Raw genomic sequence first — 25,433 nt, 5'->3', positions numbered from 1 at the left:
TTATTTCTGGGTAACACCCCATCCTGGTTAATGTGTTACCTGGGTGAGGGTGGTAAGTACCTTAGTGTGATTGTTTCTTTTTGACCATTTTAATTTAAAACAAAAATAGCTTCTTAGCTAAAAGCAATTTCTCAAGCAAGAATTTTGCTAGGACTGTCTGGGAGTGGTCTGAGTGGGGACGGGAAAACTGAAAACTAGCTGTTATCGGCAGAGAGGTTAGGAACTCTTTCTTATTGGTCTATTAACTAATTTATCGCATGCTGAGGCCAAAACTCCATCCCACCAAAACAGGCAGAAATTTCAGGCGGTCTTTTCAAACAGCGCTTAACTAAAAGGGCATTTTCATCATTTTTACAATTTCACAGTATTATTCCAACCTCAGTGTGGAAATACATATAAAACACAGGAAATTCACGTTTCTTACTTCACTGGGCCTTTAAACACCAAAATGGATGTTTATTAATTAGAAAATAGGGACATTTCTTCAAAAAGAAAAGGTGCCATGAAAACAGATCTTGGGCGAAGCTCTGGGCAAGTTTTGAAATCCTATTTACAGCATATATACATTCATATTTCAGAACTGAAATCTGGGCAGCTCTCACTACAACACAATTTTAAAAAAGCCTAGTGAGCGAATCTATTCGCAATTTAAATAATGCAGCAGCTTTCTGCTTCTAGAATACATTTGAGTCATTTAGCAGAAGCTCTTATCCAGAGCGACTTACAGTTAGTGAGTGCATACATTTTCATACTGGCCCCCCGTGGGAATCGAACCCACAACCCTGGCGTTGCAAGCGCCATGCTCTACCAACTGAGCTACACGGGGCCACCATACATAACCTTCCAGTTAGTGGAACTGAAACTACATTGGACAGAAAGGCTGTTTAAAAAATAAACAACGTTACCATGACTTATTGAAATCCATTTTAAAACCATGGCTTCTCTCTACTTGTACCACTCTCATGAACAGTAAAACAAAAACCTCATCCTATTTAGAAATGACAAAATGGCCGACATTTCAATAAACTCTTAGGGATGAAAAGGATTCAGAAAAGAAAGGACGCACAGTAGAACATGACAGTCTTGATCAGTCTTCCATGAAGCGGATGTGCTTAGTGGCCTCCTTGGCCCGGGCTATGATGATTTTCTCGGCTTTGGAAATTAGCTGGGGCAGAAACAGAAATGAAAGGGAGACATTGTTCTGTTAAAATCAATTTAAGGCCTACAATAATATGAGTGAACAACATGCTCATTCAAAAATGGTTTTCCTCAAAAGAAAATGGTTGGGTGCTGCTAGAGATCCTTGTAAATAATCCATAGGAAATGTAAATGGAGGGAAGCCTACCTTCTCTGTTCCTCGTTTCTTGTCTCTGGGCCGGTTCAGCTTAGCTTGGCGGTCCACCAGGATCTTCTGCCAGTACCTTTGTTCATGGTCGCCTACAAGTACAAATGAATGAAGAAATGAGAAATTGTCCGTTTCAGTGTGACCACCAGCCCTTCCACTGTAACACAGCAGCGCGCAGCACATGAAAACAGCCCCAAAACACCTCTTTCCAAAGTGCAACAAATCATTCAGCCACATTCTTCTCTTATTGAGCAAATGAAGCCAAATCAATCAAACATATTTTGGTAAAAGACATCCCTTCATGAATATACTATCTTGATCCTCAAATGAAGATGCAGTAAAAGGACTCAAAAAACGTAATATATAATAATGAATTACTGTATGAAAATTATTATTATAAATGCCATTTAGCAGATGTTTTTATCCAAAGGGACTTTGGTGTACGGGAGGTCCCGGGAATCGAACCCACTATCCTGGCATTGCAAGTGCCATGCTCTACCAACTGAGCTACAGAGGACAACCAACTGTTAATTAACCATGATCTTACAGTGCATTCAGAAAGTATTCAGACCCCTTGACTTTTTCCACATCTTGTTACGTTACAGCCTTATTCTAAAATTGTTTTTTTTTCCCCCTCATCAATCTAAACACAAAACACCATAATGACAAAGCAAAAACAGTTGGATGGGGAGCGTCGCTGCATAGCTATTTTCAGGTCTCTCCAGAGATGTTCAATCGGGTTCAAGTCCCGGCTCTGGCTGGGCCACTCAAGGACATTCAGAGACTTGTCCCGAAGCCACTCCTGCGTTGTCTTGGCTGTATGCTTAGGGTTGTTGTCCTGTTGGAAGGTGAACCGTCGCCCCAGTCTGAGGTCCTGAGCGCTCTGGAGCAGGTTCAACGATCTCTGTACTTTGCTCCGTTCATCTTTCCCTCGATGCTGACTAGTCTCTCAGTCCCTGCCGCTGAAAAACATTCCCACAGCATGATGCTGCCACCACCATGCTTCACCGTAGGGATGGTGCCAGGTTTCCTCCAGACTTGACGCTTGGCATTCAGGCCAAAGAGTTCAATCTTGGTTTCATCTGACCAGAAAATCTTGTTTCTCATGGTCTGAGAGTCCTTTAGGTACCTTTTGGCAAACTCCAAGCGGGCTGTCATGTGCCTTTACTGAGGAGTGGCTTCTGTCTGGCCACTTCATCATAAAGGCCTGATTGGTGGAGTGCTGCAGAGATGGTTGTCCTTCTGGAAGGTTCTCCTATCTCCACAGAGGAACTCTGGAGCTCTGTCAGAGTGACCATCGGGTTCGTGGTCACCTCCCTGACCAAGGCCCTTCTCCCCCGATTGCTCAGTTTGGCCGGGCGGACAAATCTAGGAAGTGTCTTGGTGGTTCTAAACTTCTTCCATTTAAGAATGATGAAGGCCACTGTGTTCTTGGGGACCTTCAATGCTGCAGAAATGTTTGGGTATTGTAAAGGAAATGTTACTTTGTGCATCTTGTCTTTGGTGTCATAAACAATCCTTGGTTCCTCCCTGTGCCTGGTAAGGATATGAGGGGGGGCGTTATGACCTCCTCCTTTAGACTAGTTGGCAGAACTCCCAGATATGTTCTTCAAGTTAAGATAGGAGACGGTGCCAGACATGCCGGAACCAACCCTATGAACTATGCCTATGTAACGTGTATGTAACCAGTACAAGGGAACTAAACGGGACTGTCCCGTTAGAACATTTGACAGACGTTCACTGTGGTGCATTAAGTTTGTTGGAACCTCTCCAGCGCGCTGACAATAAACTATGATTCATTTAAGATAGACTTCGAGTGTCCCTGTGTAAGAATTTCCACGACAATTTGGCGTCACGAAAAGGATGATTGATTCTGCCTGCGGAGCTTTCCAGTGGGGGTCTGCGAGGAAAACCGGTGACGCATTTTATGAAGCGTGAGGGAAATTCCCGTCTGACCAAAAGACGATGAGACCCGCCCAGACCAGACCCTTACTGTGAGCTGCCCAGGAGGAGACGCATCATCCGCGAACAATTGAGGGACGGCAACTGATTTCAGTAAGTCAATTTAAATGATGATTCATGTTTTCTTTTAAATCCACAGCCTCAGAGGATCTAGATACATTTTCTAACCTCTCTGGATTACAACCAAATTATGATAAATGTACTATATTACATATTGGATTACTGCAAAATAAAAATTTTAATAATAAAATGGTCTGATGGTGATGTGGATATACTCGGAATACATATCCCAAATGAAATAAATGATCTCACTCCAATCAATTTTAATAGAAAGTTAGCAAAAATAGATAAGATCTTGCTACCATGGAAAGGTAAATACCTGTCAATTTGTGGAAAAATCACCCTGATTAACTCTTTAGTATTATCCCAGTTTACCTATTTGCTTATGGTCTTGCCTACGCCTAGCGAACAGTTTTTTAAATTATATGAATAATAAATATTCCATTTTATTTGGAACGGCAAGCCAGACAAAATTAAACAGGCCTTTTTATATAATGAATATGAATTCAGAGGATAGAAATTATTAAATATTAAAGCATTAGACCTCTCACTAAACGCTTCAGTCATACAAAAGTTATACTTAAATCCGAACTGGTTCTCTACCAAATTAGTAAGATTGTCTCACCCAATGTTCAAGAATGGCCTTTTCCCCTTTATTCAGATTACCACCTCTCACTTTCAGTTATTTGAAAAGGAAATCATCTCCCAAATATCACAATTTCTAAAACAAGCCATAGAAAGTTGGTTGCAATTTCAATTTAATCCTCCAGAAACGACAGAACAATAAATGCAACAATTATTGTGGTTAAACTCAAATATAATAATTTTGACAAAATGTTTAAAAAAATGTATATTCTTCATAAATGATATCATCAGTAGGACTGGTGGAGTTGTCGCACATGCAGCTAACAAAAACATTTGGAAATGTCTTCTCTACCCAAAATTACAACCAAATAATTGCAGCATTACGGCAAAAATGGAAGAGGAAAGTGGAAGGGGGAGAAAGTAAGGAACTCGTCTGTCAGCCTTGCATTAAAGAACATAATTGGTTAAAGAAAACTGTGATAAATAAAAAAGTATACCAGTTTCATTTAAGGACCAAAGGATTGACAGCCATCCCATATAGATTGCAAAATAGTTGGGAAGAGATTTTTGACGTACCGATCCCATGGCATAGTGTTTATGAACTGATACGCAAAACGACGCCGAATTCAAAACGTATAATTTTTCAATTTTAATTATTATTAAAAATTCTTGCTACCAATAGAATGTTATTTATATGGGGGATACAATCTTACCAGCTCTGCAGATTTTGCTGCGAAGAGACAGAATCATTAGATCATTTGTTTTGGTACTGTCCATTTGTAGCTTGTTTTTGGACACAGGTCCAGGAATGGTTAAAGGATTGCAATATTTACCTGGAGCTAACCCTGCAGATAGCATTAATGGGTGATCTGAAAAGTCATAGACTAGTGGTCATTGTCCATTTGGAAGACCCATTTGCGACCAAGCTTTAACTTCCTGACTGATGTCTTGAGATGTTGCTTCAATATATCCACATAATTTTCCTTCCTCATGATGCCATCTATTTTGTGAAGTGCACCAGTCCCTCCTGCAGCAAAGGATGCTGCCATCCCCATGCTTCACGGTTAGGATGGTGTTCTTCAGCTTGCAAGCCTTCCCCTTTTTCCTCCAAACATAACGATGGTCATTATGGCCAAACAGTCCTATTTTTGTTTCATCAGACCAGAGGACATTTTTCAAAAAAGTATGATCTTTGTCACCATGTGCAGTTGCAAACCATAGTCTGGCTTTTTTATGGCGGTTTTGGAGCAGTGGCTTCTTCCTTGCTGAGCGGCCTTTCAGGTTATGTCGATATAGGACTCGTTTTACTGCGGATATAGATACTTTTGTACCTGTTTCCTCCAGCATCTTCACAAGGTCCTTTGCTGTTCTGGGATTGATTTGCACTTTTCGCACCAAAGTATGTTCATCTCTAGGAGACAGAACGCGTCTCCTTCCTCAGCGGTATGACGGCTGCATGGTCCCATGGTGTTTATACTTACGTACTATTGTTTGTACAGATGAACGTGGTACCTTCAGGCGTTTGGAAATTGCTCCCAAGGATGAACCAGACTTGTGGAGGTCTACAATTTTTTTTTCTGAGGTCTTGGCTGATTTCTTTTGACTTTCCCATGATGTCAAGCAAAGAGGCACTGAGTTTGAAGGTAGGCCTTGAAATACATCCACAGGTACACCTCCAATTGACTCAAATTATGTCAATTAGCCTATCAGAAGCTTCTAAAGCCATGACATCATTTTCTGGAATTTTCCAAGCTGTTTAAAGGAACAGTCAACTTAGTGTATGTAAACTTCTGACCCACTGGAATTGTGATAGAGTGAATTATAAGTCACTAATTTGTAAGTCGCTCTGGAAATAAGAGCGTCTGCTAAATGATGTAAATGTAAAATAATCTGTCTGTCAACAATTGTTGGAAAAATTACTTGTGTCATGCTTACTTGCCAAAACTATAGTTTGTTAACAAGACATTTTTGGAGTGGTTGAAAAACGAGTTTTAATGACTCCAACCTAAGTGTATGTAAACTTCCAACTTCAAATGGAAGTGGTGAAGAAAGTATTCTGACAAATGTTCAGAGTGGTCCCTTTATGGATCATTTGAGGTATGATACGGTTAAAGCATTGTACGGGACTTGACTTACATTTTACATTTACATTACATTTGACTTACTCCTAACCAATAAAACTATAAATAGAACCAATGAATGTTGAACATGATTTTCTGTTAACTAAACTTAAGGTTACAATTTACTGTACTCCTGATGGAGTTTTCGTTGATATCCCAAATGATGACGTTCTAAACCAATTCGTTAGTAGGCAAAATGGAGACTGCATCTGTTTCCCTATCTATGCCGTCTCAGGTGCCAGACTTATTATGGACGGAGCGCGCCATCTACTGGGGACTGAGACAGTGCCAACCTAGTTAATACATATTGATCCCTCCAAAGCATTACACATGAATCTTAAAATAATAGACATTTAATAAATATTGAAGCAGAAAGTGAATATCCAACAGAGATTGGTAATAAAAATAGAATAACTTTTTGAAGGTATACTAAAATGAAAACAATGCCTTCCAATATGGAGAAAGTTATCATGTTTGTTTTGTTTGTTTTCAACCTTGCAATAGGGGGAAATGCAGAATGCTGTTTGAGAGTGATCCGTGTGCATTAGTAGTAGTAGATTGTCTTCCTATTGGGAAGAAGGAAGTCCTAGTTGAAGGAAACATATGGAGACTAGTGAAAGTAACAAAGTGAATGGTAGTTGATTTGCAGATAGCACTCTAATAATGCAATATCTTAGTAATTTGATTGAGCATTGGGACTGATATTACATTTGAGGTCGCTCACTCTTAAAGGCCTGGTCCACTGCTCTCGTGTTTAACATCTGTTGTTTGGGTTAAAGATAACCTTCCTGTGAAACAATAGATATACGCCAGTACACACTGAACTCAAACAGGCTGTAAGAGAGACAGTGGGGAAATTAGGGACAGTTTGTATAGAATTGTATGTCAACACAACAGGTCAAAATGACAATGCCTTAGGAGAGCAGTTAAAGGTAACCGGATCCAGCTGTCAAAGGAGCTCCCAAATTAAGTAAGGCAAGGCCATTTTGTTTGTTTTTACCCTACAATTTTTACTATATACACACCAGCACCCACACACCTGTTAATGAATATTTGTTAGTGGTTAATACTCTGTTGGATTTATTGTGTGGGGTCTTTTTATTTCGGTTTTAGGATGCTGTACAAAAATGTCATTTTCTGAAGTTTCTATTGTCAGAGTTTTGGGTGCATACATGTCAATTCTCTTGATTAGAAGAAATGTACTGGAAAAACCCAATGTAAACCTGAGACACAAAATGTTTGAAATATCTTTAAATAATGTCTGAGGTACAGGAAAACAAAAACTCACTTAATAGGGCTGATTGAACTCTGTTCTGACTGCCTGGTGAGGCCTGATCACCCTCACTAGAAAGACTGGAGACATTGGGTGAGATTTAAATGGGCTATGTAAACACTAATAATTAGAAGAAGTTTATAATTTATCAATAGTCCCATGTGTGATTCGGACCACGAGAAGACAGAGAGAGAGCGCTGCCCCTGAATGAGGGACAACTGTCTCTAGTCTATTTTACCATTACCTTGTGGTCCTCTGTAGCGCAATTGGTAGAGCATGGCGCTTGTAACGCCAGGGTAGTGGGTTCGATCCCGGGGGCCACCCATACGTAAAAATGTATGCACACATGACTGTAAGTCGCTTTCGATAAAAGCGTCTGCTAAATGGCATATTATTATTATTATTACAATTATTTCCTTATGGAGTTATCAAGAGTGGTAATTCTAATTTGATTTGTTATTCTAATTTGTTTATTTTTGATTTAACAGGCAGTGTTGTTGTTTTTTTTGGACGCATGAATCACGATGTGAGTCAGGTGTCCAAAGGGGTAATTACCAGTCCCCTGGGGCCCTTTGGTAAATATACACATTTATTTTCTTCACACGCCTGCCTGTAAAAGGAAAAAATAGATGTTGGTAATGGTTGACAGTTACTTCAAATGGATTGAAGTTTTCCCCACATCAAGTGATATATGAGTATTGCTGTTGTTGTTTTGTTGTCTTTTCATTGTTTTTGTGTCTTGCTTCAATAACAAATCTCACCGGATTGGGTCTGCTGGATGGTTGGGATTTCTCTCTAAGGATTAGCCCTCCAACTCCCTGACCCTGTAACTCTGCAGTGAGATCGCCAAGATGATAAGGGCGTATAAGCCAAATAATATTAATAATAATAATAATAATGCTTTCAACTGTGTGTTGTTATTCTCTTAGACATTTGTTTTATAAATCTGTATTTAGAATATTGGTCTTAATAATAATTTGTCATACAGTAAATCATTTGTCTGGGTTTCCTGAATCAGAAATGCCCTAAACTAAACTGTTGTTCTGGTCTGTCCTCTCTCTCTCTCTCGATTATGGCAAAGGTGACCACAGATGGTGTCTAGATGCATGGAAGGGATAATTTGACCAAGAACTGTGTGAACCTCAACCCCCCCTAACTGGCTGAAGCAATGGCGAAAATGGCGTTCAGTATGGTCCTTCACCACTTCTACCGTGCGACTTGAGTCCAAGCCAGCAACCTGTACACAGCATCCAGTCGAAGTTATCAACTGCCTTCTCTCATGCCTTTTCTCTCAGGAGTGCGACATGAGTCCACATGGAGTGAGCATGGAGAGAGATCCCATCCAAACTTCTCTAATGCTGCTGGTGTACTGGTAGGAAAATGGACAAGACATAATGGACTGTAAAGGACAGTGGCGGCTGAGGTGAGAGACATTATCAAGGGCCACCCACTTTGAACATGTGCCATAGGGAGGACGAACTGAAACACTATCTGAAGAAGAACATGAAGAAACGCCAGAAGGATGAGTGCCGGGAGGGAGGGGGGTGGTCAACCGTGCCCGTAATTGATTTAGGCTTATCCAAAATTGTTTATTTGGGGTATCAGGTTGATTGTGGAGGTCTGCACACTGCGAAATGTATAGGAATTTAGACTAAGAATGCATTGAGATACCAATCTGTCATTACCACAAGTGATGAGAAAAGCTAATGCTAGAAAAATAAGATGAATATACTATATGTACATTTAAGTGTACATTCTGCCAGTATCGGCGTGTGCTAAGTTGAGGGTCTTACATTAAAGTGATAGAACCAACGTGAAGCACTAAGGACTGTCATTCAAAAGTTGGGTTGGATAATTGATCAATAGTTATAATTATGATTTGGAAAGGCGAGGCTTCTAGATACAGAGCTATGCCCCTAAAATGTGAGGAGAGCTACTAGATTGTAGCTTGGGCTAACCTTGCCCCAATCTCATTCTTATCAAGGTTGGTATGACACTATTATAACATGTGTTCTCTCTCTTCCCTGTGAAAGTCAATATGCATGTGCCCTAGACCAAATTCTGGAGATCTCTAGATACGTAGAGAAAATTGGCAATGCTAAAATAAAATCTGCAAAACAGAGAGGCTCTTGACTATCTTTTGGCAGGTCAAAGGGGGCGATTGTGCAATCACTGGCGACGAATGTTGTACTTTTGTCCCAGATCACTCTTCTAATGACTGATCTTGCCGAATAAATTGCCACTGTTGCTAAGAATAATTCCCCAAAAACCAGAATGGACGCTTGCAACTTGGTTAGAATCCATGTTTGGAAGTTGGAGATCCCAAATTGCCCCATGGGCTGCAGTGTGTTTTTTGTTTAGTTTGCTTAATTGTGTTATTAACATGCTGTAAGGAGATCTGTGCCTCTCTGGCTGGTAAGGTTTTCTGCTCCTCCAGAGGATGGTGAAGCTAATAGAGCTGCCAACTCTGGATGAGCTCCCATTGCCCCCTGTAGATACGGACGATGAGTAATGATTGAAAGTTGTTTTCATTTAACAAGTTAAGGGTAAGGTCATCTAAACCCTTAACCTGTTTACATTATGTGGAACACTGAGCTGATGAGCCAGCACCAACCTTTTGAAGGTCTTAGCAGAATTGTTAAACAACATGGTTTTATATTTTGAGTGAGTCGATGTCCCAGGGACAGTTAGAAAAACATAGGTCAATCCAACCTGATTGTGCTAAGAGATATGGAAACAATGGTTAACATTGAGAGATTTATTCACCTCTGAATCTACAGATCACTTGTGTATGTATTTTTGATACTCACTCCCGTTGATTATAACCTTTTGATTGTAGATTTTAGCTTTATTATGATTCATTATAATGATGAAGTTAATAGAAGTATAACCTTTGTTATGACTTATTATAATGATGTAATTTGACAGAACCTCCTTTTGATAGAAGCTCAAATCTAATGCTTACTTTAAAATGTAATTATTATTATCACACAAGTGATAAAAGGATGGAATCTAAAGGAAATGTTACTTTGTGCATCTTGTCTTTGGTGTCATAAACAATCCTTTGTTCCTGCCTGTGCCTGGTAAGGATATGAGGGGGGGGGGGCGTTATGACTTCCTCCTTTAGACTAGTTGGCAGAACACCCAGAATATAAGATAGGAGACGGTGCCAGACATGCCGAAACCAACCTTATGAACTATGCCTATGTAACATGTCTGTAACCAGTATAAGGGAATATAGAGCTTCTGACAGACGTTCATTATGGTGCATTAAGTTTGTTGGAACCTGTGCCTCGACCCAATCCTCTCTCGGAGCTCTACGGACAATTGCTTCGACCTCGAAGGCTTGGTTTTTGCTCTGACATGCACTGTCAACTGTGGGACCTTATATAGACAGGTGTATGCCTTTCCAAATCATGTCCAATCAATTGAATTTAACACAGGTGGACTCCAATTAAGTTGTAGAAACATCTCAAGTATGATCAATGGAAACAGGATGCACCGGAGCTCAATTTCGAGTCTCATAGCAAAGGGTTCGAATACATATGTAAATAAGGTAATTTTTTAAAAATACATTTGCAAAAAAATCTAAAAACCTGTTTTCGCTTTGTCATTATTGTGTATTGCGTGTGATTGATGAGGGAACATTTTAATTTAATCCATTTTAGAATAAGGCTGTAACGTAATAAAATGTGGAAAAAGTCAAGGGGTCTGAATACTTTCCGAATGCACTGTATGTCGCCATTGCCTCTGTTCAGATGTAGTAAATAGTTTATGGCCCCGTTTCAATTCTCCCAAATACATCCATCCCTTCTCCCATCCTTGAAGAAATCACTGATCTAATATGATTTGATAGGTGTGAGCAAGGCTACCTCTGTGTTGCTGTCACTAGTCATGTCAGCTCAGTGCTTACCTCAAAGGAAGGAAGGATGCAAATAAAGATGATTTGAACAGAGCCCTTGATGAACTATAGTGGTAGTAGTGGGAGAGTCAGCCTACCAGAGAGGATCTCCAGCTGCCAGCTGTGTTTGTTCTGCAGCTCGGTGCGAGCGTCAATGATGGCCTTGGCCTCGGCTGGAGTCTTGAAGCGGACGTGACCCTCGGCGTCCCCCTCTAGGGTGTCCACATACACCACTGGGGACACCTCAGAGAGAGCGTCCTAGATACACACAAACTTTGGGTTAGAAGAACATATGGCTCTAATCATTTGTATGTGAAACAATGAATGCATAATAAACATGGTAAAAGAAGAGCGTTAAAAGCACATCTCTACCTTGATGACTTTTCTGCCAGGTAAGGGTTTGGTGTGGGTGATCCTGACGATGCAGCCACTCTCAAACTGAGGCCCGGGGGGAGTCTCCTTTTCACCTGCCTTCTTACTCTCCTCAGCTTAGGAAAAAAAAGACACAAAGATACATTGTGAAGAAGACATAATATTGTGTGTGGAAATGGTCAATTGCATGAGAACCGGTTTCAAAAGATTTTCAGCATTTATTCTGATGTAATATTTCTACAGCAAACTAACATTTGACACAATATCAATATTTTGAGTGTTTATATGAGAGTACTAGGGGATTTAAACATGCAGAAGTTGTACTACTGACAGATAGGTAAGTAGTGGGTAAATATTAGGCACTAACGAGGTACGTACATGTCTGTTTCTGTTGGAGACTGGTGTCCATCTCCATTTTTCCTCCTTCCCCCTTGTTGTGGAACTTGGTCAGGCACGTCTTCAGAGCTCCCATGCTCCTCTTCTGCAGGGTCAGATACTCCACCTTCAGCTTCAGCCAGTCTTTCCTTCCATCCAGACAGACAAAACGAGAGGATGGAGGGGGAGGAAGGAGAGGATGGAGGGGGGGAGGAAGAGAAAGAAGAGCGAGAACGCGAGAGAGCAAGCTCTCGATTTGAATAACAATATCTTGTCTAACACTAGGGTATCGGATTGTTCAATAAAGATGCTATGGTTTAGACTCATTTATTTAGGGATTTAGATTAAGTCAATGCTATTGGTCTGATTGACTCAGAGCAGGCTATTAGTCATTAAGATGCATGAAGGTTCTTACTTGGAGAGAACCCGGAGAGGAATGACCTCTTCACCAATCTTCACCCTCTCCTTGTGCTTCTTCTTCCTCTTCCTCTTAGCTTTTAGCAGGGAGTCGTCCATCTTCTCCTCCTCTTCCTCCTTCTCCTCCTTGAGAGGCAGATCTGAAGACACCAGATTACTATTAGGCTTTATTTGTTACTGCTGACCAGTAGACCATCCTTAGGACTGGATTTAGTCAAACCTGCCCACGTGTATTTTCTTGTACCCAAAACCAGTGATTTTATCTGCTCACAAACAATGTGATGTAGGTTCAATACAATTAAGGGCATTACCTTTCCCATCACTCCCCATCACCTTGTCCTCCTCCTTCACCTTTCCCTCCTCCCCCTCGCTCATCCTTCTCAGCTTGGCCGGCATGTCTCCCTGGACGTCACTCTCTGAGCTCTCCCCTGCCTGGGACCGCCGTCTCTTCTTCTCTAGCTTTTTGGCCGGGGCTTTATCTGTGCCCCCTGCAGGTGCTACAACCTCTGCACCCTCGGCCTTGCATTTCCTCTTCCTGTCAGAGGGCTTAGACTCAGATTCTATTTCCTGTTCTTTGGCCCCGCCCACTGTTGTCTCCGCCTGTGACGGGGCGTCCTCTTTGGTGCTCCCCCTGGACTTCTTCTTCCTCCTCTTCCTCTTCTTCTCCTCTTCCTCGTCTGCAAAAACACAGAGACACAGACACACGCACACACACACAGTAGATGAACAGATGGTAAAGGGCTTTAACTTGATACTTTTAAATGTTGGCACTTTACTAAAAACTTTCCAACATATGCAGTTGTTTTGATTGTGTGTAGTCACTCTGGAGTTAACCAGCGATGCTTTATTCTTCCCAATACCCACCTAGCGTGGTGTTCAGGGAGGGTGGATTGGGGATAGGCTTCCTGTTCTTGGTCTTTGGGAAGATGCCAGGTTTCCTGGGGGCGTCCTCTGGAGGGTTGTTCAGCATCTGGACAAGGAGAACATAGTTAGTTCTCCACCTGCTTGTTACTAGGTAGGACACATCCATTCAATCACAAAATTCATTACAGAGGAATCTTTATGATATCTCACCTCTATGGCTTTCTGTGCTTCCTCTTCAGTCTCAAACTCAATGAAGGCGAACCCTTTGGAGTGTCCCGTGGTTTTGTATCTCGGCACGCTGACGTAAACCACATTTCCACATTTGGTAAACACTCGTTCTAGCCAGTCGTGTGTTACTTTCTTGGGCAGAAGTTCCTGGGGAAAAATATATTTATTTTATATTAGTGTTTTGTATTCAAAGGACCACGTCATGACTTGACAAACATGAAAGTAACTGCTATTTACCACATAGACTGTTCGGTTGTCTACATCTTTCGGATCCTCTCCAATTGGACGCTGCCGTCGTACTTTAGTTCCCTCTATGCTGACCTGAAAGACCAAAACAGATCACAGTGAACAACATACGTCTAAGAATTCAATACAAAACTCCAACCAGCAACTGAAAAACAGGATATGTACAGTAATACTTCACCTCAACGACAGATGAATTTTTCAGTGCCCTTGCAATCAACTTGCAATCAGTTGTCAGATTTTTCATTCGGTTGAAGGATGTCAAAACAGATATATCAACATCTGTAGAAAATAAAACCACTGTTAGTTGAGAGGAACATAATTCCAAAGGAGCAGTACAGGACAAGTGAGAATAGGCTGATTGTTGTATGTTATCCCTTAATCTCCATCACAAATATAGGCCAAAATTCTACCCCGACCACAAGATAGACAAAACACTTATTGTTGCCGTTTCCAGCTATGTTAGCCTGGTCCCAGATCTGTTTGTGCTGTCTTGCCATTTGCCAACTCAATGACCATAGCAGTTGGCAAGACAGCACAAACAGATCTGGGATCAGGCAACAGCTACGTAGGATGGGACAATGACTCCAAATGCTGCCCATTACAACTACTTACATCCATCTCGTGACTCCTCAATGAGTTGTCTCAGAAACCTGTCCTTGTGAAGGTTGACATCCCCAAACCAGAAGTCCACCTGCTTCTTCACATCCGCAAGCAGCTGTTTCACACGGGACCTCTTCTTCTTCTCATTCTCTTTGTTCTTTCCACCTGGGTCCATGGTAGATGATAGGGCACCCACGGCTCTTTCCTTTGTGTCAACCATTATGTGTTTAACTACACCTGTGAATGATAATATCTCATGGCTGAGTAAAATTACACTGAAGGTATTGGCATTCATTCATCATTAGCGATCTAGTGTTTTGAATTCTGCAAGTGAGAACAAATGTTAATGTTATGTAGTTAATGTGCATGATTATATGTAACGTTATTTAGCTCATCCGAGCTAAGTTAGCTAACAAGCTAATGTAACGTTAACTTCCTAGCGACTCACTCAGTCTAACAAATACCAGTATGGCTGTTTCAAAACATTTTAGAAGGTAGCAAGTAGCAAATCAAACAGAAGACATTACCTTATTCTCTGCGGCAATAAGCAATCATTTAGCTAGCTATATTTCAGAATTCAGAGCTACTGGCGTGTTTCGTTTCCCCCTGTGAGGTCCTCGCACAGTGGAGAAACAGTCAACAGAGTCGCTCAACCTTTCTTGACGAATAATTAGCTAGTTAACACACTATAATTTAGCAAATGAGTACACCCAAATTCCAAATGTGATTATACATATCAAAGGAAATGCGTTCAACACAGGTAATAGTACCAAAAGCTAAATAAGATGGTCTGTATTTCTCTAAAAAGGCTTTATTTTGGAAACCTATTTGGTCTCTTGTTGATGACGTTTCATCCACGGGAATCCCTCCAAAAAAGGAGCGAAATACCAAAATACTGTAGCAGCCAAATTGGCCGTATTGGAGAGGATCAAAACCGTAATATATCACGGGTAAATTGTGACTGACTGACCGATCTACAAATAACAATCAGAGTTATTTATGATGCAAGGTTATTTGTAGATCAGTCAGTGGGAAATCGCCTGCACTTTCGGCTGCAATGTAGAACACGTTTATGGACACATACACACGCGCACCTCTCTGTTATGTCATGTACAACCAAAATATAGTCAAAACCTTGTATTTTGCTACCATTTAGATTAGAACAGACAGATAGTGCTATGGGCACGTGTCGTTGTTTTTTCCCCATAGTTTGCCTTAAAGCTACAATCCTTAATTCGTTTTTCAGCCAAACAGCACTGAAGCCCAGCCACTTTTTGCTATAGGGTTATTACTAAGGGATTGGGTTGGCTCTATGGTGAGCAAACCATAGAGCCAACTAATTTTATGGATTTAGAATAATTTTTTAGTGAATGCTTATGGCAAAACTGTTTTATTTTAAAATCGTAGCATTTATTTTGCCACATGAAAAGATTGATACCCCCCACAAAGACAGACACACGCGCACCTCTCTGTTACGTCATGTACAACCATTGTGTAGCCTACAACATAGCCTACATGACGTATTACAGTAAGGACAAGTTTGGTTTCCTAAACCATCCATCATAATCTATTTACATCTGACCATATAAAAATGTATGAGCAATTCAACACTGAGATGGTTGAATAAAAGGTAAGTGTCTTCCTTCAATGTTATTTATTGAAAGCTATGGCTATATTTCAAAATATTTCTTACTCTGCCTAATACAAAACATAGTCAAAACCTTGTATTTTGATACCATCTAGATCAGAACGGACAGATAGTGCTATCGCCCATGTCATTATCCCCCACTAGTTTGCCTTAAAGCTACAATCTTTAATTAGTTTTTTCAGCCAAACTGCAGCCCCGCCACTTTTTGCTATAGGCCTATTACTGAAGGATGGGGTTGCACGAGAGACGACCGCTGTCCACTGCCCTGTGGTGCTGAACGTCAGATCGCGGGATTCCGATTCAGGCGAGGTCAGTTAAAATGATTCTGAAACTGAATCTCCAATCGCGTCTGTTTTCTTGTTGTTTAGGTAGGCCTACTTTAACACCATCGGGTTTTTTGCTGACAGCTGTGACAAAGTCACCACATGGTTTGTTGACATAAAGAACTGTGAGCGATGAGTAATAGCAGAAATCTTTTTTTGAAATCAACCAAGTTTAACTTCTATTAGGTTGACTTGCAGGTGATGTTGACTAGCAGGTGATTAAGGAAATATATCACATAGGCCTAGCTGTGATATTGTCGCGTAGGTCTAACTGTGGATGGAACCAGTTATTATTATGCCTAATCAGAGGGGTTGGGTTAAATGCGGAAGACACATTTCGGTTGAATGCAATTCAGTTGTGCAACTGACAAGGTATCCCCTTCCTTTCATATAGGCCTTATTATTACTGCAACCGAGATTGTTGTTATCACATTAGGCTATTTTAATGGTTGCATTCAAATTCCTGTCCAGGGCCACCCGTTGTCCCTATGTCATCATTATGACGTCAATAAGGTCAACACCATAGAATTAGGCATTAGAATGCTTTTATTTAATAGGATCTCTAATGGCCAACACCTGTTTGAGTACTTTGGCTGTAGTTCAGACCCTTCTCTGCTGTGTCATTGGTGCAGACTGTGGTTAGATGGCATAGCATATAACTAGAACACATTTCTGCACGTTTTGGTTTCGTTTGACACATTAATTCAAAGTCAGATGAAAAGGAGGTAGGTCTATTTTGGAAGATTTGTGTTACAGTCTTATTAACACAACATTTTACAATGTCTACAGATAAAAAGCTTAATGGGTTAAAACACTTTTAATGACCTCCATTTTAAGGACAACTGTAGTAGGCTAGCTATGATGATTATAACAACAACACTTGATTATAACAGGACTTGGAATATAGCCATCAGGAGAAAGGGATGGAAGAGGAGGTGAAGGAAGAGGAGCCAGATGCTCAACTAAAGGAAGAGAAGAAGGTACGATTGGTCTTCTGGTCATTTTATTTTATTTTGCTAGGGTATAATCTATCTTGTTTCATTTTACAAACTTGATTCAATGTCAGATGAAAATGAGGCAGGTCTATGTCTTTCGACAGCTTCACAGCTTTTCAACAGAAAGTTTACAGAATCGCTACATATTTAAAAAGAAAACTCATTACTTTCATTTTGAACACTGTATAGGAGAGGAAGAATGAGAGGAAGGTATGATTGGTCCTCTGGTCTCTTGGGTTCTTTGCTAGGTTTGAATCTATCTGGCTATCTATTGGCTAAATAATAGGCTGCTTTGACTTGATGTTACAAATAATAATGTGGGATTTGAAAACTGTATTCTTGAAGGCCAAATGGAAATCAAGTGCCAAGAAGAAATCAGCTGACCAGGGCACTGAAGAAGGTTAGAGATTTTTCTATATTAAACTATTTCTTTTCCCAGTACATGTACTGTTTGGTTAGTGTGCCCTTTGTTGTGCAGATTCATTATAAAAATAAAACAATATTCATATTTATTTTAGGTCCCTCAGTTGCATTCTGTTCACCCAGAGCTCAGTCTCCAGATAAATACCAAAACAGAGCGGCAGTAATTCAACTCTTACAGGAGGAATTACGCAAGAGTCTACTTCACCCCTCAGGAATGGAAGAGGACGTCTGCTTCCCAATCCTCATCAATTTCATGAGGAATCTTACTGAAAGGTATGCTCAAAATCTTTCATTAGTGTGCATTCTTTATAAAACAACCCTGGCTGAACCACTACAAAACCACTACATATGCTAACTTGTGTCTTTATCAGGCAGTGGAAGGTGATTCAGGAGGGCATGAGAAATCCTGTAAGTTTATCTTTCAACATTTGATGTGTGATTATTTGATAGAAAGTTGTACATTAAGTTTATCATATTGACTAACTAAGCACTTGACAACACAGCCCCTCAATAATAAATATTCTGCTTTTTTTGTATTGAAACAGACAACCAAAGTACACCTTGCCAAAATGTGTCGGAAGATAGCGAAAACAGTTTCCCATATAGCGGTAGAGATCCTCATCCCGACCCTTGCACAAATATTAGAGCTTGATGCCGCTAAGGAAGCTAGCTCCTCTCCCTCGCTGACTGGATCATTGTGCGCCAACAATGCAAGCATCCAGGAACATGTGGTTAAATTTAATGAACAAGGTCTACCTAAGTGGTCTGGCAGTGGAAAGTCCCTGTGCAGTCAACGGGTCAAGACTCCCTACTCCTCCGCCACTGATTTTGAGCAGTCACACATGGTGACGTTTGATGACAAAGATCTATCCACAAGGCCTAGCAGTGGAAGGTCTCTGTGCAGTCAACGGGTCAAGACTCCCTACCCCTCTTCCACTGAATTTGAACAAAGTCTGGAATTGATCCGCGAACACAGTTACCACAAAAGAGAATTGAGGACAAGCGGCAGTGGCACACATTATTATAGCTCCCGCACACTCACTCCATGTTCTTCTAGAAGGTATGTTCACCAACCACACTTCAACTGTGTGCCTGACCCAACTGATCTTAGCACCATATACATACTTACTTCAGGCTAACTTATTCACATATTACACAGCATTTGACAGTTCTAAGTATGAAAAGCTAAATAACTACTGTTTTTATGGTAAAGTAATAAGGCAGACACCACATCTTTAGAGAACGAAATATTACAATTATTGTGATTTAGGTGAATTTAAAGTATTGATTTGTAGAGATCAATATGTAAATATTATATAAGATTGATCAATTATTGTGTTTGTGTTGAAGTTCACAGACCTTGTTGCAGAGGGCACATGGAGGAGAGGCTCGACTGACAGATCCTCTGAATGCCCTCTTTGGGATCACAGAGAACACAATTCTCCAGGCGCTGTGTGATCAATCCTGCTCTTCTGGCTCACCTGGATTGACCAGATCTGTGGTCAGAGAGGTCGTGAGTCAGGTTAACTCTGACATCTCACTGATTATCTCCTGTTCCAGCTCAGCTAAATCAGGACCAGTGTTGTGTGACACTGGCAGGCGACATGCCATGCAGGCCGCCCAGAAGCTGGTGTCTGTTATCTGTGCCAAGCTGCGGAGGTTTGGATTCACTGGACAGGCTGCGCCTCAAGCCAAAACCAATCCATCTAAGGAGAATGTGGACATTGAGGCTTCCCTTGCATCGTTGACAGGAGAGGTCATGGCTGTTATGGTCAACTCCGGAGAATGCCAGGAAGGAGAGCAAGGAACAATGGATGCGCTTCGAGAAATCGCACACAAAGTCCAATTTTTGGCTTCAAGAGATAGTGTTTGTGGTCTTCTGCAAGACTCCCTAGAAGAGAAAATATCTCTGAAAGAGACTGTATCCTCTGGCAGCATGGCGAGTCAAAACATGCTCATATTTTCACCTTCTGAGAAAATGCTTAGATCTCCTGTAATGTCAACCATTGAGAAATTATCCAGTGTTGAACTGAAGTCAGAAGCCACTAAAGCTATTAGCGAAGTGCTCATTAGGTCTAGTAGAAGTCTATCTGCACAAATGTCTGCTTGCACACCTGAGCCTTCAAGTAATCTGGCCAGTGAAAGGAATCTGCCAGCTATGCCAGAAGAACATTTAACATCTACAATTAATATAGGTTCTGAAGCCTCTGAAATTATGGATTCCTTTCTGAGTGATATGAAGTGTATCGCACAATCAGATTTCACAAAATTGGAAGCTCTGCCCGTGGCCCTTAACCTTGCTAAAAAGTTACAGAATATGCTGAGGGGACTTTACTCTCGACTTTTGGCCCCTAAAAGCTCAGATCGAGACAAAGAGGAGAATCTAGAGCAAGCTAAAAACATTTCTGCTCCTACTTTGATCCAAAGGTCTTTTGGATCCAACAAGAGTGAGCCCATGCTTCCAGGGGTCATCTCACCAGGAGCAGTGGCTCTTTGTAGAGGTCAGAGCGAAAGCTCCAGACCTATGATGGCTCTTAGCCCTCAGATCATTCAGCTTCACCTCGACTCTACCACTAAGGAGGTTATGAGCACAATTGTGTCATGTTTCAAGCCAGAGGTTCCTGAGGAGGAATTGACATATTCAGATGAAAAAATGTCATCGGATACATCCCTTTTGGCCACTGAGTTTGTGGACCACATCATAGCTTGGTTAAAGGACATCTCTGCCGCAAGTTCCGCAACCTCTTCATCAGAGAGTTTGTGCGTTTCTCCTAATGCAGTACTTTGCAAACTCACTAGTGAAACATTTCAGACACAGGCAGCGAAACGAGTGAAACAAGTCCTAAGTAAATCTGTCAGGTGCTTTTCCAACTTGGGAAGTTCCAGCCGATCAGATTTCCACACTAGTCGGGTCAGTCAATCTGATTTTGGCATTCTACAGGATTCCTCCTCAACTTCCTCTATGAGCTTTGACTCATCTGCTTTTGGTGTTGTTGCAACCGTTGTGAAAGACATGAAGAGCCTGTTGCAGACTACCGAATCAACTGATAGTCTAGAGCCAACTGATTCTGCCCTTCTACATGGTACCTCAAGTTATTCTGAGACTTCAAGCAAGAGCTGGCAAAGTGGTGTTGCCATTTCTGATTTTAAACGTTGGTCTACAGCACAGACTATTTATAGGCACCTGCGGAACAACTTGAGAGAGTTTTTCACCCGGCATCATCAACCAGATGTAAAAACCACAGATGCAACCATGGCGCAAGCCAAGAAAAGCATCAGCCAAATCTTGGTTGCCATCCAAGAGGACATGAGCAGGTCGGAGGAATTGATGACCTCAGGGGAGCTGGTGCAACTCCATGACATTGTGGGAACAATGCTGGAGGGTGTGGAGACAGTTTGCAGTGAGGGTGATAAAGAGCAGGAGTGGCAAGAGCTTCAAAGACCTTCATCTTCTTTATCTACTGCTTCAAAAGGCTCAAGGTCTCAGAGATTGGACAATACTCACACTCTCCCAGGAACTCCAATGTCAACTGAGTTACTGGACAATAGCTTCCCTGTCGTTAGAAGCACATGTATTGATGCAAGAGATGATATTGCATTTGGGGCCTCATTGAGTGACCTAAGAAAAACCCTGAATGGTGTGGTGAGCTTCATCATTGAAAATCTTGATCCTGAAGTGCTGCAGCAGACCACTTCTCCAGACTCTGATCTAACACGTCTTGAAGAACTTATCTCAAAGGAGAAGATTCACTCATTGTGCCATGACCTTGTTGATCAACTTGAGAGCCTCATTTGGGAGCAGAACAGCATCCCACTAATCAATTCGGTGGCAGTCGCTAAGTGTGTCTCTGACACAGTTTTGCTTAACCTTGCAAGGAGGGAAAACCAAGTGGGGAAACCCTTCTCCTCCAAACTCATCTACATGTTCGCTGAGGAGTCAGTGAAGCGATTGCTGCTTCCTTTGATCTTCCCTCCTTCATCATGGGGGTTGGATCAGGAAGCCTCCCTTCATGATGTTCCATCGAGAGCATCTAGTCGCCGCAGCTCAAGTTCCACTACTTCTGGAGTGACTGTACTTGATGGTTGTAGCTCTCTGGTGTCTGGCAGTTCATCGCAGATTTACGACGACACAGTGAATCTGTTCACAAGAGCGATCTGTTACCAAGTGATGAACAACATGTCTGGGGCCTCTAGTCACACAATGGAGGACAACATCCATGACAGAGACGCATCCGTCATTGCCATTGGGTCTGTGGAGCAGGCTCAGAGTTATTCTAGTTATCCTCAGGCTGTGAATCAAGGCATACGGAGGTTCAGATTCCTCCCAAAGATCTCCAAGTTCAGAATCAACCTCAAGGTACACCAGAAATGGGTCTAAGTTAAATGTTATTATTGAGTTTTGTTGTAAGTATTTGGTGTTCATTACTTACTGTTGGGTATCTTACTACACAATATGAAAACCTCTCAATGGTATTACTTTATACTTGTTTTGTTTTCCATTAGTAACCCTGTGAATTGCTGTTGTATAAATTATGGCGTTTTAAGAATTACATTCAGTAAGACACATTTGATTTTGAAACAATAAGTTCTTCAAGCAGAGCAACAAAAACGAGGGACAGCCCTCAGAGGAAGCTCAGGACCAGATTAAGGTTCCCTGTGAAGAGGAGCATTGCATATGTAAGTCTAACTGATAATTACAATTTTATCACAGTTTGGTTTGTATATAAAAGGGATAATATTTCCCAGTTCCACAACATTAGCAACATGAACAATGCTTGAAGAGCACACAATCATTTTTAAACCTAAAGTCCATGTAGGCTTGTAGACTTAAGTTCATGCCAACTTTCCCCTTCGGTCTCTAGCACCCTGCATAGGGCCAAAGGCTGTCACGGCTTCACTTCAGGAGAGTTGTCCCTCCACTTCTCAACCCGAGGAGAAGAAACACAAACCCTCCATCTTTGTCAGGATGTTCTCAGCCATCAACAAAGGCCTTCACAACACCTTCAAATGTACATCTAACAAGAAACAATTGTTACAACCAGTAACAACACCTAATTAATCAAATAAAGACTTACTGCGTTCAATTAATTTCCATTGTAATCTTTTCATGTTTTTTTTTCTCACAAAAATAAACTGTAAAATTAAATGTAACTCACTTGGTTAAATGTATTTCAAAATAGAGTATTCATGCTGCTTGAGTGGGAACCCTGGATGGCATATGATACCAACTACTGATTGTCACTAGAGCATTAGGCTCTGAAAGTTAAAGAAGTAGTTCACCAATCAGATGTTCAACAAATACGCTGTTTATTTATCAGTTTGCATTTGCTTCAGCATTGTCAATATTAAGAGAACGCTGTCTATGGGGGCCCTGAAAACCTTTTACCTCAGTTTATTGGAAAAACAATATGATATGAACCTGCAAGGAACCTGTAACATCATGCTTTTGAGATATCTAGGATAAATACAAAAATAATATACAGAAACATATGCACTGTAGCCTACATCGAAAATTGCCAACTCTGAAAAAGAATACACAATATAAAATGGAAAGGACATGTTGAGAAATTATTCTGAAAACAATCAAATCACATTTTATTTGCCACATGCGCCGAATACAACAGGTGTAGACCTTACAGTGAAATGCTTACTTACAAGCCCTTAACCAACAATACAGTTTTAAGAAAAATAAGCGTTAAGTAAAAAATAGATAAGTAAAAAATAACAAATAACAAATAATTAAAGAGCAGCAGGAAAATAAAATAACAGTAGGGAGGCTATATACAGGGGGTACCGGTACAGAGTCACTGTGCGGGGTCACAGGTTAGACGAGGTAATTGAGGTAATATGTACATGTAGGTAGAGTTAAAGTGACTATGCATAGATAATGAACATAGGGGGTGGGGTGGGGGGATAATGCAAATAGTACGGGTAGCCATGATTAGCTGTTCAGGAGTCTTATCGCTTGGGGGTAGAAGTTGTTAAGAAGTATTTTGGACCAATGTATGGCTTATCACATGCTGCCTTCAGAGGTAAAGTCTCACCGGAGATAAATAATAATTTTCAACATCATAGGATTTGGCGACAATAATGAATCTGTGAAAGTCAATCCACTGGTATTCAAAGAAAACCTCACAGAATAGTAAGGCATGGTAAACCATAACCTCAAATTCTATCTAGACTACAGAGAGCTCAATCTGTGAGAGTCAATCCTCTGAGGTTCATAGAAGAAGGAAATGTTTACAGTGGGGAAAAAAAGTATTTAGTCAGCCACCAATTGTGCAAGTTATCCCACTTAAAAAGATGAGAGAGGCCTGTAATTTTCATCATAGGTACACGTCAACTATGACAGACAAAATGAGATTTTTTTTCTCCATAAAATCACATTGTAGGATTTTTAATGAATTTATTTGCAAATTATGGTGGAAAATAAGTATTTGGTCAATAACAAAAGTTTCTCAATACTTTGTTATATACCCTTTGTTGACAATGACACAGGTCAAACGTTTTCTGTAAGTCTTCACAAGGTTTTCACACACTGTTGCTGGTATTTTGGTCCATTCCTCCATGCAGATCTCCTCTAGAGCAGTGATGTTTTGGGGCTGTTGCTGGGCAACACAGACTTTCAACTCCCTCCAAAGATTTTCTATGGGGTTGAGATCTGGAGACTGGCTAGGCCACTCCTGGACCTTGAAATGCTTCTTACGAAGCCACTCCTTCGTTGCCCGGGCGGTGTGTTTGGGATCATTGTCGTGCTGAAAGACCCAGCCACGTTTCATCTTCAATGCCCTTGCTGATGGAAGGAGGTTTTCACTCAAAATCTCACGATACATGGCCCCATTCATTCTTTCCTTTACACGGATCAGTCGTCCTGGTCCCTTTGCAGAAAAACAGCCCCAAAGCATGATGTTTCCACCCCCATGCTTCACAGTAGGTATGGTGTTCTTTGGATGCAACTCAGCATTCTTTGTCCTCCAAACACGACGAGTTGAGTTTTTACCAAAAAAGTTCTATTTTGGTTTCATCTGACCATATGACATTCTCCCAATCCTCTTCTGGATCATCCAAATGCACTCTAGCAAACTTCAGACGGGCCTGGACATGTACTGGCTTAAGCAGGGGGACACGTCTGGCACTGCAGGATTTGAGTCCCTGGCGGCGTAGTGTGTTACTGATGGTAGGCTTTGTTACTTTGGTCCCAGCTCTCTGCAGGTCATTCACTAGGTCCCCCCGTGTGGTTCTGGGATTTTTGCTCACCGTTCTTGTGATCATTTTGACCCCACGGGGTGAGATCTTGCGTGGAGCCCCAGATCGAGGGAGATTATCAGTGGTCTTGTATGTCTTCCATTTCCTAATAATTGCTCCCACAGTTGATTTCTTCAAACCAAGCTGCTTACCTATTGCATATTCAGTCTTCCCAGCCTGGTGCAGGTCTACAATTTTGTTTCTGGTGTCCTTTGACAGCTCTTTGGTCTTGGCCATAGTGGAGTTTGGAGTGTGACTGTTTGAGGTTGTGGACAGGTGTCTTTTATACTGATAACAAGTTCAAACAGGTGCCATTAATACAGGTAACGAGTGGAGGACAGAGGAGCCTCTTAAAGAAGAAGTTACAGGTCTGTGAGAGCCAGAAATCTTGCTTGTTTGTAGGTGACCAAATACTTATTTTCCACCATAATTTGCAAATAAATTCATTAAA

General features: G+C 41.1%; 2 protein-coding genes across 6 annotated transcripts; one reads left to right on the top strand and one right to left on the bottom strand.

Annotated features, from left to right (window-relative positions):
- Nucleotides 1–754: 754 nt before the first annotated feature.
- Nucleotides 755–15,160, bottom strand: LOC121571155 (la-related protein 7). Its single transcript, XM_041882482.1, has 13 exons — nt 14,876–15,160; nt 14,361–14,585; nt 13,927–14,027; nt 13,740–13,823; nt 13,485–13,649; nt 13,275–13,380; nt 12,722–13,087; nt 12,409–12,550; nt 11,997–12,142; nt 11,619–11,734; nt 11,345–11,504; nt 1,346–1,437; nt 755–1,165 (listed from the first exon to the last, which is right to left on the bottom strand). Exons 2-13 carry the CDS (start codon nt 14,566–14,568, stop codon nt 1,088–1,090), a joined length of 1,764 nt encoding a protein of 587 aa, XP_041738416.1. The 5' UTR covers nt 14,569–14,585; nt 14,876–15,160; the 3' UTR covers nt 755–1,087.
- A 739-nt stretch (nt 15,161–15,899) lies between these two features.
- On the top strand, nt 15,900–22,807 carry LOC121571153. Of its 5 annotated transcripts, none has more exons than XM_041882481.2 (11): nt 15,900–15,978; nt 16,211–16,305; nt 17,213–17,299; nt 17,504–17,524; nt 17,660–17,714; nt 17,833–18,010; nt 18,109–18,145; nt 18,283–18,797; nt 19,088–22,094; nt 22,324–22,414; nt 22,600–22,807. In XM_041882481.2, exons 3-11 carry the CDS (start codon nt 17,243–17,245, stop codon nt 22,794–22,796), a joined length of 4,158 nt encoding a protein of 1,385 aa, XP_041738415.2. In that variant the 5' UTR covers nt 15,900–15,978; nt 16,211–16,305; nt 17,213–17,242; the 3' UTR covers nt 22,797–22,807. The 5 variants fall into 5 exon arrangements, with proteins under 5 accessions (XP_041738415.2, XP_041738413.2, XP_041738412.2 ...); XM_041882479.2 differs by having other exon boundaries at nt 15,928–15,978; nt 16,170–16,305; nt 22,336–22,414; XM_041882478.2 differs by having other exon boundaries at nt 15,928–15,978; nt 16,170–16,305; nt 22,333–22,414.
- The last annotated feature ends 2,626 nt before the right edge of the window (nt 22,808–25,433 follow it).

The sequence above is a fragment of the Coregonus clupeaformis genome, chromosome 8 (genome assembly GCF_020615455.1).
Source record: "Coregonus clupeaformis isolate EN_2021a chromosome 8, ASM2061545v1, whole genome shotgun sequence".
In the NCBI taxonomy this organism is placed as follows: Eukaryota; Metazoa; Chordata; class Actinopteri; order Salmoniformes; family Salmonidae; genus Coregonus; species Coregonus clupeaformis.
The sequence above is the reverse complement of the archived record's forward strand: the minus strand, read 5'-3'. Positions and strand labels throughout refer to the sequence as shown.

What these genes read in the sequence shown, in the direction of transcription:
- LOC121571155 (XM_041882482.1), bottom strand. Translation starts at nt 14,568, where the DNA reads ATGGTTGACACAAAGGAAAGAGCCGTGGGTGCCCTATCATCTACCATG. An exon ending in ACAACCGAACAGTCTATGTG is followed by an intron (nt 13,650 to 13,739) that starts GTAAATAGCAGT and finishes ATTTTTCCCCAG; the next exon opens with GAACTTCTGCCCAAGAAAGT. An exon ending in AGAAACGAGGAACAGAGAAG is followed by an intron (nt 1,166 to 1,345) that starts GTAGGCTTCCCT and finishes TTTCTGCCCCAG; the next exon opens with CTAATTTCCAAAGCCGAGAA.
- LOC121571153 (XM_041882477.2), top strand. Translation starts at nt 15,944, where the DNA reads ATGAGCAATTCAACACTGAGATGGTTGAATAAAAG. An exon ending in CTGAGATGGTTGAATAAAAG is followed by an intron (nt 15,979 to 16,169) that starts GTAAGTGTCTTC and finishes ATCTTTAATTAG; the next exon opens with TTTTTTCAGCCAAACTGCAG. An exon ending in ACTCCATGTTCTTCTAGAAG is followed by an intron (nt 18,798 to 19,087) that starts GTATGTTCACCA and finishes TTTGTGTTGAAG; the next exon opens with TTCACAGACCTTGTTGCAGA.